The sequence below is a fragment of the Bos indicus genome, chromosome 7 (genome assembly GCF_029378745.1).
Source record: "Bos indicus isolate NIAB-ARS_2022 breed Sahiwal x Tharparkar chromosome 7, NIAB-ARS_B.indTharparkar_mat_pri_1.0, whole genome shotgun sequence".
Lineage (NCBI taxonomy): Eukaryota > Metazoa > Chordata > Mammalia > Artiodactyla > Bovidae > Bos > Bos indicus.
The window spans coordinates 43,682,029-43,694,434 of NC_091766.1; the positions used below are offsets into that span (position 1 = coordinate 43,682,029).

A 12,406-nucleotide genomic window follows, 5' to 3' on the forward strand; every position below is an offset into this window, starting at 1 on the left:
GGAGAGGTTCACTGCAGCCTCGGCGGCTGGGCCTCTGTTCTGTGGTGGCAGCGCAGGCAGAGTCATGAGATGGCTGTTTTCACAGAGAGGATGTTTCTAGCCTCCTCCGGGACTTGGCAGGTGTTAAACAGTCCATCCTCCTGCACCTGCTCATGTTTGTATCTGTGCCTATACAGATAGGTTCTCAGGTGCCTCCCTTCAAGACAGAGTCTCCCCCTGAATGAGATGTGGAGGAGATGGCCTGAGACTTCTGAGAGGCTTGTAAAAGGCAACTCCCCCAACCTTGCCCACCATATAGTAAGGAGGCTCAAGTCTCACCTGAGAGGCCCACATGGGGAGTAGCCATCTGAGGGGGCCTTGCGGAAGCCCCAACACCTGCCCACCCCCACCCCCACCATGAAGCCGATGCCTCTGTTGCAACTTCGTGAGGGACCCTCAGCCAGCACCCCTCAGACAGATCACTCTCAAACTCTCACTGTGAGGTAACATTTGTCCTAAGGCACCAAGTCATGAGTAATGTTTAGGCAGCAAGAGATTAAAAACACCATGCAAGTATCACCCACCACACATCTGAAATGATCAAACCATGTCTGCCAGCCCCTGGGAACCCCAGACCTGTGCAGTTCTGGCGCTGAAGGGATCCCCAGGTCACCACACCCCAGCATGAGCACGTGCAGGCGGGCAGGTTTCAGAGTGAGGTTTAATGCTGTGTGTCCACACACAAAAGTTATTTCCACCAAAAGAGGAAATGAACTCGTGCCAGGGACTTCCTAGAGTCCATCCAGAGAGCCTGGGCAGTTCCAGATGCAGATGGCAGGAGGCAGCACAGCAGACATCTGGAGGAGGGACAGAGCAGGGTGAGCAGACGCCACTGCCAGGCGCTTTCCCATCTGTGAGATGGTCATCCCTCCACCCCGACCAGACCCAGGCAGGCTGAGGCTCCAGGATGGAGCCCCAAGGGGCCACGCCCACCCCATAGACCCAGGTTGCCATCTGTAGCTCTGTACTACCAGGCAGGAGGCTTGCGCAGGGCCCTGCCCTTAGGCAGGGTTGTTCAGGTGAGCCCCCCCACACCTGCCGCCCCAGCCCTGGACCTGCAGGCAGTTCTGTTCTGCCGCTCAGGGATCCCAGGCTACCCCCACTGACTGCTGCTGAAACTCACCAGAGGGGCCTGAGGTTGTGAGTCTAGTCATCCTTCTTGAACTTGCCGTTGATGTAGGGCACCCAGTCCAGAATCAGCCGCCAGTCAGTGGCCCATACCAGCCCCACGGCACCCACAGCGCCCCACAGGCTCGCCGTGGGGACCCTACAAGGACAGCAGGGGTCAGGCCTCAGCGCCCCTCCCACACAGCTGTTCATCAGGTGTCTGCCTTGCACCTGGCCCTGCCCCAAGTGTGGGCAGGACACATCCTGCTGATGACCCCGAGGCAAGGCTATTCCCATCTGCTTTCATATCAAGATCTGCTTAAGGTTTTATTTGAGGAATTCTGCTAAGAAAAGCCCAAGCCCAAGCTTATAACCATAAGGATAGAAAAAGCTTGCAGGTAGACACATTAACGAATGCAGTTTACAGCAGGTCCATCCCCGAGACAGCCAACGGACTGAGGTGAGAGTTGTCAGGGACCTGTCCTACTGATGAGACCATGGCACAGAGATGGCAAGCCACGTCCCTGAGACACACACACTCTGCACTCCGCTGGGTTCAGAGCCACAGCAGGGGCTCCAAGACTACCACACCCCACATTTACATCCAGCAATGGGCATGGTCAAGGACGTCCCCAAGAGTCCCACCTCCTGGCTTGTATACCCCTTCCTTTGAGTGTCAGCAGGACCCAGTCACACCCCTAATAAAATATGGAGAGGGGTAAATCACTGCGGATGGTGACTGCAGGCATGAAATTTAAGACACATGATCCTTGGAAGGAAAGCTATGACAAGCCTAGATAGCATATTAAAAAGCAGAGCCCTCGCTTTGCCAACAAAGGTCCATATAATCAAACCTATGGTTTTTCCAGTAGTCATGTATGGATGTGAGCGTTGGACCATAAAGAAGGCTGAGTGCTGAAGAACTGATGCTTTTGAACTGTGGTGCTGGAGAAGACTCTTGAGAGTCCTTTGGAATGCAAGGAGATCAAACCAGTCAATTCTAAAGGAAATCAACCCTGAGCATTCATTGGAAGGACTGACTCTGGCCATTTGATGTGAAGACTTGACTCACTGGAAGAGACCCTGATGCTGGGAAAGGTTGAAGGCAAAAGGAGAAGGGGGCAGCCAAGGATGAGATGGTTTCATCACCACCTCAATGGACATGAGTTTGATCAAACGCCAGAAGACAGTGGAGAACAGAGGAGCCTGGGTGTGCTGCAGCCCATGGGGTTGCAAAGAGTTCACGACTTAGCAACTGAACAACAGAATCAGAGCCACCTGCCCTCGACCCCACTGTCCTGGGCATTGGCCTTGGGGCCTGTGGATGCTCACAGAGGGAGGTGGCAACGCACCTGACCTCCAAAGGGCACCCAAGGTGATGCTGCTGAGAGTCCCTCGTGGGCCTTCCTTACACCCTCACCACCTCTCCACTTTCTCACCGGAAGACACCAGGGCTCTGAGAGGGGCTAAGTGCAGGGTCTCCAGCTGGTGAGCATGGATGCTCCGAATCTGAGACACAACGGCACAGTGCCTCCTGGCGGTGAGTCCTGCTTCCCTGCCTCCGGAAGCCAGTGTAGAGTGCAAGGCTGCACCCATCCCCTTTAATATTTTACATCAATCTCATGTCGCGTATCATACCATTTTAGTTTTTCCTTGCCCAAGGACTACAGCGTCAGTCTGGAAGGTTCTGTTTATCTCTGTCTCTAGCACCCAACGCAGTGCTAGGTGAGCCCACACACTGGTTGGTGCTCAGTGGGTGCTGCCAACTGAATGAAACCCTGGATGAGGGTGTCGCTGCTCTGATCAAGGCAGACAGGGACAGACAGACGGTGCTCGAGGGCTCAAGCTGCCCCGGGGGAGGGGCGGTAGGGGTCTCTGGTGGTCCCACCCAACGCCAGGGACCGCCTTTCGGCCTGAGTTGCCTCAATTATAAAGCGCCACTGTCACTGTCCACCCGAAGGTCCCTAGCAGCGCCGCCGTCCAGGGACATTCCCCACTTGTCACTCTCCTTGCCAGGGCTCGAGGACACGACTGCCGAGTACAGGCCCCTGTTTCTCAGCGCCCCACGTTGTGGGTTCCTCGATCCCGCTGCCACGTGGGGCCACACCCATTCCACCCGTCTCCCACGGGGAGCAGGGACAGATACAAATGTCGGCTTCACAGCAACGTCAGGCAGAAGCAAAGCCAAGAGCGCACAGGGTCAGTTTCAGGCTCCAGGAGCTGAGCGGGGGCGCTGGGCGCGGACTGGGTGGGCACCATCGCGGCCCCCAGGTGGAGCGGGTCGGGCGCCGGCCACACGAATGTGCGCGGGGAGGTCACGCAGCCGTTCCGTGCCTCAGTTTCCCCATCTGGGACCCGAAAGGACAAGGGGCTCTGGGGCGGGGGCTACGTCCTCACCAGTTTCTGGCCAGCTGGCGATAGCGCGGGCCCAGGAACCTGGTCAGCATCGCGGTGCTTTCCCTGCTCAGGGTGACCCTGGCCCTGACGATTCGGGCTCACTGCGCAAGCGCGCTAGCCGCAGCGCGCAGGCCCGCAGAGAGGCCCCGCCCCGTCCCCTCCAGAGAGGGCCGGCAGTGGGAGACCTTGAGACTGCCGCCGCGGCGCACGCAGATTCGCAAGCTATTTACACTAACTTCCGGGAACGGTCTGACGAACTCAGACTGGAATGGGCGGGCCCTGGAGGCCGGGCCTTGTGATCACGTGATGCGCAAAGCTGGCTCAGCCTCTGGCTGGCAGAGCGTCCGGAAAGTGCACAACCCGCAATCCGCGGCGTCTTGTGGGTTTGTGTCCCAGTTAGGTGCTAGAACTTTACTTTTAGTTAAAGAAACTGAGACCTGACGGGGAAGGGACTCGTCCAGAGTCGCACAGAGGGGAAGGGTGGCGATTTGAACTCTCTTTTGAAGGAATTGGGCGTTGTCACTGGACTCGCTGCGTGTGACACCTTGGCTAGATGATAGTGCTTCCTGTAGCCTCGGTTTGCAGGCACTAAGTTGTGTGTTGCTCGGAGACTTGTCCAAAATTGTTTGCACGTTTCGTTTGGGAGATATTCCTCATTCCAGCAGCAGAGGGAGGCCTGGCTCCTCGCTCTGTGTGCATTAATACCACCTTTTAGCTGGTGGACCCAGGACAGGTGAGTCCTCGTCATTCTGGGGCTCCAGCAGCGAATGTACGCTTGGAGATGCGGACTGGACACCGTGGAGTTTGTCTGGCCAGCCCAGCCCATCCTCCTGGGATCCGCCCTGGGCACCTCCTGAGACTTTAGCCTCAAACCGGCCCCTGGCCGCTGACCAAAGGGTTGGTTAGAGACCACGGTCTGGGCACGACTGATGCTCGTTGCTACTGAGTTGAACATAGTTTCTCTGCCTTTCCAGAGGCCCTAGGATTTCTTACGTTGGGATCAGAGAGGACCTGAAATAAGTTCTGTCCTTGATGGAAAACCTAAAAAGTGGGATGGAGGGGCCACCCTGAAGATTGTAGAATCTGAGACAGATTAGAAAAGATGAGCAGACATGGCCATAGAGGACTTGGGGCTGCAGGTCCTGAATCCAGCAGTTTCTGAAGCTCTGCCATGTTGCTCCTTGTGCTTAATGCTCTTCAGCTCAGGGGGCAGAATGCTTTTTTATTTCAAGTGATAAACAAACAAAAATCAGATTAAGAGGAAATAAAAGGCATGTTGGGTGGCTTCAGGCTCAGCTGCATCGAGTCTAGCAAAATCATTACATGTTTGCTCTCCATCTCTCAACCCCAGCTTTCCTCTGTGTTACTCTCTGGTGAACTCTCTCTGAGCAGAGGCACTCAGAAACTCCTGGTTGACATAGAAACTCTGGGTTGACATTCCAGCAGTCCTTGTAGGAAGATAGCACCTCTTTCCCAATAATCTCAGAAAATGCCCCAAAGCTGGTCCTTACTAGCATGTTGTGGAAACAAGAGCCGGCCCTTCTCATTTGTGGATGTGGGCTAAAATTGGAGGAGGATCCCCAAAATAGAATACCAGGATTCTGTGACTAGAGAGATGGTGAATAACCAAGAATGGTTGCCCCCCCACCCCCACTCCCAGCCGCCCCTGGGTTCCATCTAGGATCCCCGTTTGGCTCTCAGGAAACCAAACTCTTTTCTCATGTTAAATTCACATTACATACATTTAACCATTTTAAAGTGTAGAATTCAGTGGCCTTTAGTATATGATTATGTATCCATCACCTCTAATTCTGTAACATTGTCATCACCCCCAAAGCAATCCCATCTCCATCAGTATCCCCCCCATCCTCCTGCCCCCAGCCCTGACAACCAGGACCCCACTCTCTGTCTGTAGATCTGTCTGTTTGGGACATTTCCCATCAATGGAATCACATCCTGTGTGTCCTGTGTCTTCTCTGAGCATCGTGTTCTCAGGGTCTGTCCATGTAGTAGCAAGTGTCAGGGCTTCAGCCCTTTTCAGGACTGAGTGATGCTCCCACGTGTGGAGGGACCACATCGTGTGTATCCATCTTTTTTACAACTTTACTGAGGTTTGGGTCACAGATACACTTAAAACATACAACTTGGACCTGTGTATTTACCCATTGAGGTCCAGGTCAGCCTGTGTTTTTACTGACCTTACTCACCACCCCCCTGTCAAACGGGTTGAGGGTGGAATTGTGCTCCTGAGGACTTGTTCAAGTCTTGACACCACCCCCCTCCACCTGTGAACAGGACCTTATGTGGAAATAAGGGGTCTGCAGATGTGATTAATTAAGATGAGGTCATGCTGGAAATTTTATAGCCCTAATGCAATGGCAGGTAAGAGGGGTACCTGGACACAGACCCACAAGGAGAGGCCACCTGGAAATAGAGGTGGTGATCAGGGTGATGAGGCTGCAAACCAAGGCACACCCCGGGCCCCTGGAAGCTGATAAGAGGCAAGAAGGACCCTCCTGCAAGGGCCAGGAGGGAACATGACTGCCACACCTGAAGTCCCCTGTTCCTGTCCCCCACCCCCCCCCACCCCCCCCCCCCCCCCCCCCCCACCGACCCGCGCGGAGCTGTTTCAGCTGCTCTGGGAGCCATGCATGCACACACAGGAAGTGGCACCATCCCTGGAGCACGTATGCCCGGTGCCATCCTTGGCAGGGTGTGCTCAGGCATCCCAGTGGGCATCACCTTCCTCACCCCCCTTTTCATCCGTAAGCACACAACAGCTGAAAGATCAAGGGAGAGCCAAGTATTGTCATAAAATGTCATTTATTGCTACAGTGCTGTTATGTACAGGACAGGTTGCCAAATCGACTCTTAAAGAGGATCACTAGTAAAAGAATCCAGCCAGCTGTGTTGAGTTGTATAAAATTATTTTACTTAAATTTTTTTTCCATTTTAAAAAAAGTCAAGTTATCCTGAGGCACTCAGAGCACAATTTTCCTGTAACTGTGATTCTTCCCCCTCCCTCAAGGCTTTTTCCCAGGGCTGGGTTAATCTCATTTTATATATATATATATAACATATAAAACTTAAATTATATATGTGATAGAGTTCAGAAATCTGTGGGCCTCAGGGAGCTGCAGAGGGAAACTGAGGCAGCTTCCCCATAGATAAGACCCACAGACCAGGGGGGTCACCAAGGAGTGTGACTTGGTCTTGGTAGGAGAGCCCAGAGGAACCCCAGGAGTCGAGGTGGGGCCCCCCAAGCTGGGATATCCCACCCATCCTGGTCTTGGAGTTTCCTCAAGCTTCTCATGGGACACCCAGCCACAGGGGCATTCCAGTCTTGGGGGCCAGGCAGCCCCAGTGCTTGGGGAATGAGGGTGAGAGTCTTAGGGTAGATGCCTGGGATGCTGGTGGTGTGGGGTGCCCACAGCCAGCCTGGGGGTCCATAAGGCCTCTGTGCAGGAGAGAAGGGAGGGCAGGTGAGATCCCACTGGGCCTGACTCCATGCCTAGGTGACACAGAGTGACCATCTTGGACTTTCAGTTTAAGCCTGGGATGGTCCCAGCAGTCCAGGTTCAATCAGCTCCCTTGAACACAGGTGAGAAGGGTACCTGGGGAGGCTTGGGAGCTGGCACTTAAGAGCCTGAGGGCAGCCCACCCTCCAGGGTTGCAGACACACAGACCAGGGGCCTTTCTAGGCAGGGACCCTGTTCACCACCCCACCCCACCCCCACACACACATCAGGACAACCACTTGGGGAGCAGGGGTTTTTGTGCTAGAGTTCGAAGCAGGGCCTCAGGTCCCCTGGCCAAATAGATGAAAATGTTCAGGCCCTGAGCCCAGGAATGCTGGTTCTCACAAAGTCCTATCTTGGAAAGGTCCACAGGCTGGGGGCTCAGTGTAGGGCTGGCCTTGGGAGGGAGGGACAGAGCTGCTTACAGGGGAGGAACCTTGACCTTCTGAGCGGGGATCATCCCTGTCTCCACTGAGATTCCCCATCAGGGTGAGGCCCACCCACCATTTCACAGACAGCAGATATTAGAGAACAGCCCCCTCCACGTTAGAACCGGAACAAGATGGCAGCAACCACCCCTGGGACCAGCAGCTCCCAGAGAGGATGGGAGACCTCAGGTCTACATGAGGTCTTTTTTTTTGCCATGCTCCACTGCACGTGGGATCTCAGTTACCAGACCAGGGATGGAACCTATGTCCCTGAATTGGGAGCATGGAATTTTAACCACTGGACCGCCAGGGAAGTCCTGGGGTCTTGTTAATACAATTTTTAATAACCTTGTTGATAATGAAATGCAATGCTAATTTCTAGAAACAGCAGCAGAAATAGCAAGAGACAAGAGACTTTTATACAAAAAAATTTGCTTACAAAACATATGCAAAAAAGCTAAAAAAAAAAAAAAGGCATCCTAATTTTCTTCTACGTTATATATATATAAAAAAATCTCGTAACTAAGGTTCCTTTTATGTTCCTTAAAAACAAAACCAAAAAACGATCAGGCTTAGGCACGACTCGCTGCTGGCTCCGCTCAGCTTCTCCCTCCCGCGAGCAACACGTTTGACCTCACATTTAACTTAAGGCATCTTTTTTTATCTTTTCTGACAAAGTATGTATTTCTGGCTTGCTTTCTTGCCTGGTTTCAGGTTCTATTGCCAAAAACAAACAAACAAAAATGCTCCTTTGGGCCCCGGCCCGAGCGGCAGGGCCTAGACGCAGTTTCAGGATCCATCCGGTAGGAGACCTGGTGGCCGGGCCCGGGGCGATGCTGGCTCGAGGTTGACCTCGGGCGACGTGGGGTGGGGATCTGGCGTCCGGCGTGACCGTCTCAGGTAAGACCGAGGTGGGGTCACTTGTCCGGGCGACATTCCTGTCACAGGTGCCCGGCAGGGTTGTGGGCCTCGCCCAGGCCGGGGTGGGCAGCCGACAGCACCATCTGGGGGTCTCCAACCACACCCGATACCTTCTCCTCTTCCCGGCGCTTCAAGCAGGCCGCTTTAGGGTTCAGGTTACGCTCTAAGGGGAAGGGAGAGCACTGTGGGAGAGGGTCCCCCAGGGAGCGAGGAACAAGTGCACCTCCGTTTCTCCGCCCATCCGCATAAGGCCGCGGGGGGCGCACGGTGGGCAGGGCGGGGGGTGGGATCCGCAAAGTGGGCGGAGCGCCACCCGTGGGGAGGGCGGGGCGGGGCGGCCGGGCGCCTACCTCGCACCTGCTGCTCCAGGCCCAGAATGACCTGCACGGCCTGTTGCAGGATGAGCAGCTTGGTCTGCGCCTTGTCCGACTTGAGGTGCAGCTGGCACATGCGCCCCAGCTCCCGGAAGGCCTCGTTAATGTCCCGCACGCGCACCCGCTCCCGCGCGTTATTGGCCATGCGCCTCTCCCGGTCCCTCAGGTCTTTCTCCTCCAGGGACAGCACCTCCTCCGTACTGCTGAGTCACAGCACCGGGGGCCCCATTAGTCCCGGGTTGGGTCGTGGGGAGGGCACCCGCTGGCTGTGTGGGCACACGCTCTGGGCCAAGCTCCAAGGGCGCCCTGTGCCTGGCTGCAGGCTGGGCCTCGACCCCCACCCCAGGGTAGACAGGGAGCTGGAGCGCAGTCTTTGCCCCCTGCCTGCTCCCCGTGCCCAGGATGGCCCAGGAAGCAGGGGAGGCCCCGTAACCCCTCCTGGGATGACGACCTTCCCCTTCAGAGCAGTTGTTTGCTGAATGATGGAGCTGGGCCTAGCTGGACCACCTCAAGCACAAGGGGCCTGGGACCCTTGGAAGAAGGGGGGTTCACAGCATCAAGACCTCTCACCCTGGGCCCCAAGAAATGTCTCTCCCCATGTTGGACTCTGGCTGCCTGACAGCCACCCTGAGTCCTGCCCGCAGGCCCCTGGAGCCAGGTACTTGCACTGTGAAAGCTGTGTGGTGGATGCAGTGTCGAGCCCTCCCCAGTCTGTAACAGGGGCTCAGTTCGCCACCTGGAGACCACGTGGTCCACACCCAGCTCAGGCCCCCGCTGTGCAGCAGGGAGCGCTGCACAAGCCATTGCTGCCTGCTTCCCGGCACAAGGCCAGTCTCACTCAGAACACCCGCCTTGTGGCTTGGGGTCCTGTTCTACCTGCCCACCCTGCCCCCTCAGGCCTAAGTGACCCCTGTGGGTGGCGGCAGCGGCCGGAGCCCAGGACAAGCGCGCAGACCAAACTGACAGTCAGGCCTCAGGTCCCCTTTCTTCCCTCAGGTCCTGGCGGGCAGGGGCCATGGGGGAAGAAAGGCCTGGGCCATAGCCCTGGCATCCAGTGCTCCAGTGCTTGGGCGCAAGTGCGAGGTGAGGAGGGCGGCTGGGGGAGGGGGAGCACGGGAGGCAGAGAGCAAAGAGGCAGGCGCGGGGGGTTGGGGGGAGGACACACACACACACACACAGCGTGACACCCACATCGCCATGGAGACGTGGAAACCTCAGAGCTGAGGGGACAGAGGGCAACAGGCCAGGGCCCTAGCTCCAGTCCAAGCGACAGCACTGCAGGAAAGAAAGGGTTAACAGGGCAGCAAGAGTTGGGTGGGGGAGTTAAGGAGGCAGCTGTGACGGGGAGTCACAGGTGGTCCCTTCCTGAGATCCTCGCTCAGCCTTTGGGATGGGGGTGAACCCCCCTGCAGGTGGGGCTGATGGGCTCTCATGGCCACAGAGTGCCTGCTCAGAGCGACAGAGAAGCCTGTGGGACCCAGGGGACGCTAGTTGCTGCCAGCCCAGCTCTGGGCTTCGTGAGAAGGAAGGGCTGGGCAGGTGGGGGGTTCTCTGGGGTCTGGGGACACAGTTCTGCATCCAAGTGCCCAGGTCTAGAGGGCTAGGGATCTGGAGTCTGTTCTTCCCATCTCAGAGGGGACAATGAGGCCAAGCCAGGCAGAGGGCCAAGATCAGGAGTGGGGTATGGTCACTGGGGGAGTGGTCACTGCAGTGACAGTCACTTTCAGGGAGGGTGGTCACTGTCAGGGGAAGGTCACTGGGGCGATGGTCACAGCAGGGAAGTGGTCACGGAGGGAGGGATGGTCACTGCAGGAAAAGTAAAGTCAGCGGGGGGGTGATGTCACAGCAGCAGACAGGTCTCTGCAGGGAAGTCACGGGATGACATCACTGCAGGGGGGGCGCTCATAGCAAGGGTTGACATCACTGCAGGGGGAGGTCATAGCAGGGAAGATCAAGGCAGGGGAGGTGGGCTCCAGGAAAGGGGGGCGAGCGAGGGCAGCGGAGGGGAGGGAGCGCGCCCCCACTGACCTCGCACCTGCTGCTCCAGGTTCAGGATGACCGACACGGCCTGGTGCAGGATGAGCAGTTTGGTCTGGGGCTTCTCACTGTTGAGGTGCAGCTGGCACATGCGCCCCAGCTCCTTAAAAGCCTCATTGATGTCTCGGACCCGCAGCCGCTCCCGTGCGTTATTGGCCACCCGGCGCTCCTTCTCCCGCTCAGCCTTCTGCTCTGGGGGGAGAAGGTCGTCCTCGTCCTCGTCTGGGCTATGGGGCCGGGGGCCAGAGGAAGACAGTGAGGCAGGGCTGGGCGTGGACCCGCCGCTGCCACGGGAGTGGGCATCCCAGGCATGTGCACGTGCACCCCCAGGAGGCCCTGTGCACGTGTGTGGCGGGCCCGCGGGAGTGGGGGAGAGCGGCACCTGGACCGGGTGCGTGGAGCCTTGAGGTCCTTCTTCTCATCTTCGGCTGTATCAGCTGCCACGTTCTCTTCGTCCTCTTGCTCTTCCCGCTTGATGTCGGTGGTGCCTGGGGCAGTGCCGTGCCCGAGATCTGCAAGAGGCGGGGGTCAGCAGGCCATGTGGAAGCTCTCGGAGAGCTGGTCCCCAGCCCCACACAGGCGTCCGTTCCCAGACCCCAAGGACTGAAAGGCCTTGGAAATAAAGTGCACAAAAAGGTTATGGCTACTCAGGGCCGGAGAAGTCTCCTAAAACACTGAGTGCTGTCCTTGAAACAGAAATCAATAGACTTGAATATATCCAACTTGAGAACATCTCATCACCAAGAAAATAAGCAGCTGAGCCACAGAACAGAGACTCCTCACCCACAAGCGGAGAAAGGGAGGAGTCTCAGTGAGGGGAGGGCAGAGCGTCTAGGGAGCAGGCAGGGCACCTGGGCACTGCAGCTGCTCCATCACCCTGAATGGAGGAAACGCCATGGGTCTTAGCACCAGTCCTGAGTGTGACCTCTTGGGAAAACCCTCTGGCCTGACCTGGAAAAGGCGGTGACACACAGACCCGGAAATCCCAACCCACACCAGGGGACACTGCTCAGTAGATTCTGGAAAGTGCCAGCACAAGGGCCCAGGGTGGAGAGGGGCCTAGTGTCCTGTGAGGCCAGGGTGGTCCCTGCATAGGTGGGAAGGCCACCCAGCAGGATGGCGACATAAACCAACCTGTGGCTGAGGGTATACAGCTGCTTGAAGCCACTGTGGATCCCAGGAAGGTCTGGCCTGTGCTGTAGAAGGGGTGACCCCCTGAGAAGAGACTAACTCAGGCCTCTTGGCACTGCTGGCATCAGGCTGGGTGTCCTGGGCCCTGTGGGGGCTGGGTAGCATCCCCACCCTGGGTGATGACCAGGGTGAGACCCTGGGTGTGGAGGGATGCCATCTAGACATCCAGGAAGCACAAATCAGAGCCTGGCTGGTTCTAGGGGTAGGGTGTGCAGGCAGGCATGAAGGTTGTGTGGTGGGGGCCTTTTCAAGTCTGCATAGCACACTATGTCACCTGACAACCTGGTTTTCACAAGGTTGCTGAGGGCGGGGTGGATGGAGCAGCCCCCATGAAATCCAGGACCCCAGACCCCAGTGGGCAGCCTGCCAGTTACCCCTTTCTGCTGAGGATCTG

General features: G+C 56.8%; 2 protein-coding genes across 13 annotated transcripts in view; both read right to left on the reverse strand.

Moving 5' to 3' along the window:
- Positions 1-682: 682 nt before the first annotated feature.
- On the reverse strand, positions 683-3,700 carry UQCR11 (ubiquinol-cytochrome c reductase, complex III subunit XI). The gene is made up of 3 exons (XM_019964879.2): positions 3,544-3,700; positions 1,163-1,306; positions 683-836 (listed from the first exon to the last, which is right to left on the reverse strand). Exons 1-2 carry the CDS (start codon positions 3,591-3,593, stop codon positions 1,186-1,188), a joined length of 171 nt encoding a protein of 56 aa, XP_019820438.1. The 5' UTR covers positions 3,594-3,700; the 3' UTR covers positions 683-836; positions 1,163-1,185.
- A 2,649-nt stretch (positions 3,701-6,349) lies between these two features.
- TCF3 (transcription factor 3) overlaps positions 6,350-12,406 on the reverse strand; it is a 33,061-nt gene continuing 27,004 nt past the window's right edge. For 2 of the 12 annotated variants that reach the window (XM_019964882.2, XM_019964881.2), the window contains exons 17-19: positions 11,204-11,333; positions 10,813-11,048; positions 6,350-8,573 (exon numbers count right to left, since the gene is read on the reverse strand). In XM_019964882.2, the coding sequence (XP_019820441.1) occupies positions 8,431-8,573; positions 10,813-11,048; positions 11,204-11,333 (509 nt within the window). In that variant the 3' untranslated portion in view covers positions 6,350-8,430. Of the gene's footprint in view, positions 8,574-8,760; positions 8,988-10,812; positions 11,049-11,203; positions 11,334-12,406 lie in introns of those variants that run through there. The other 10 variants (XM_019964888.2, XM_019964883.2, XR_002181116.2 and 7 more) reach the window with 9 other exon arrangements.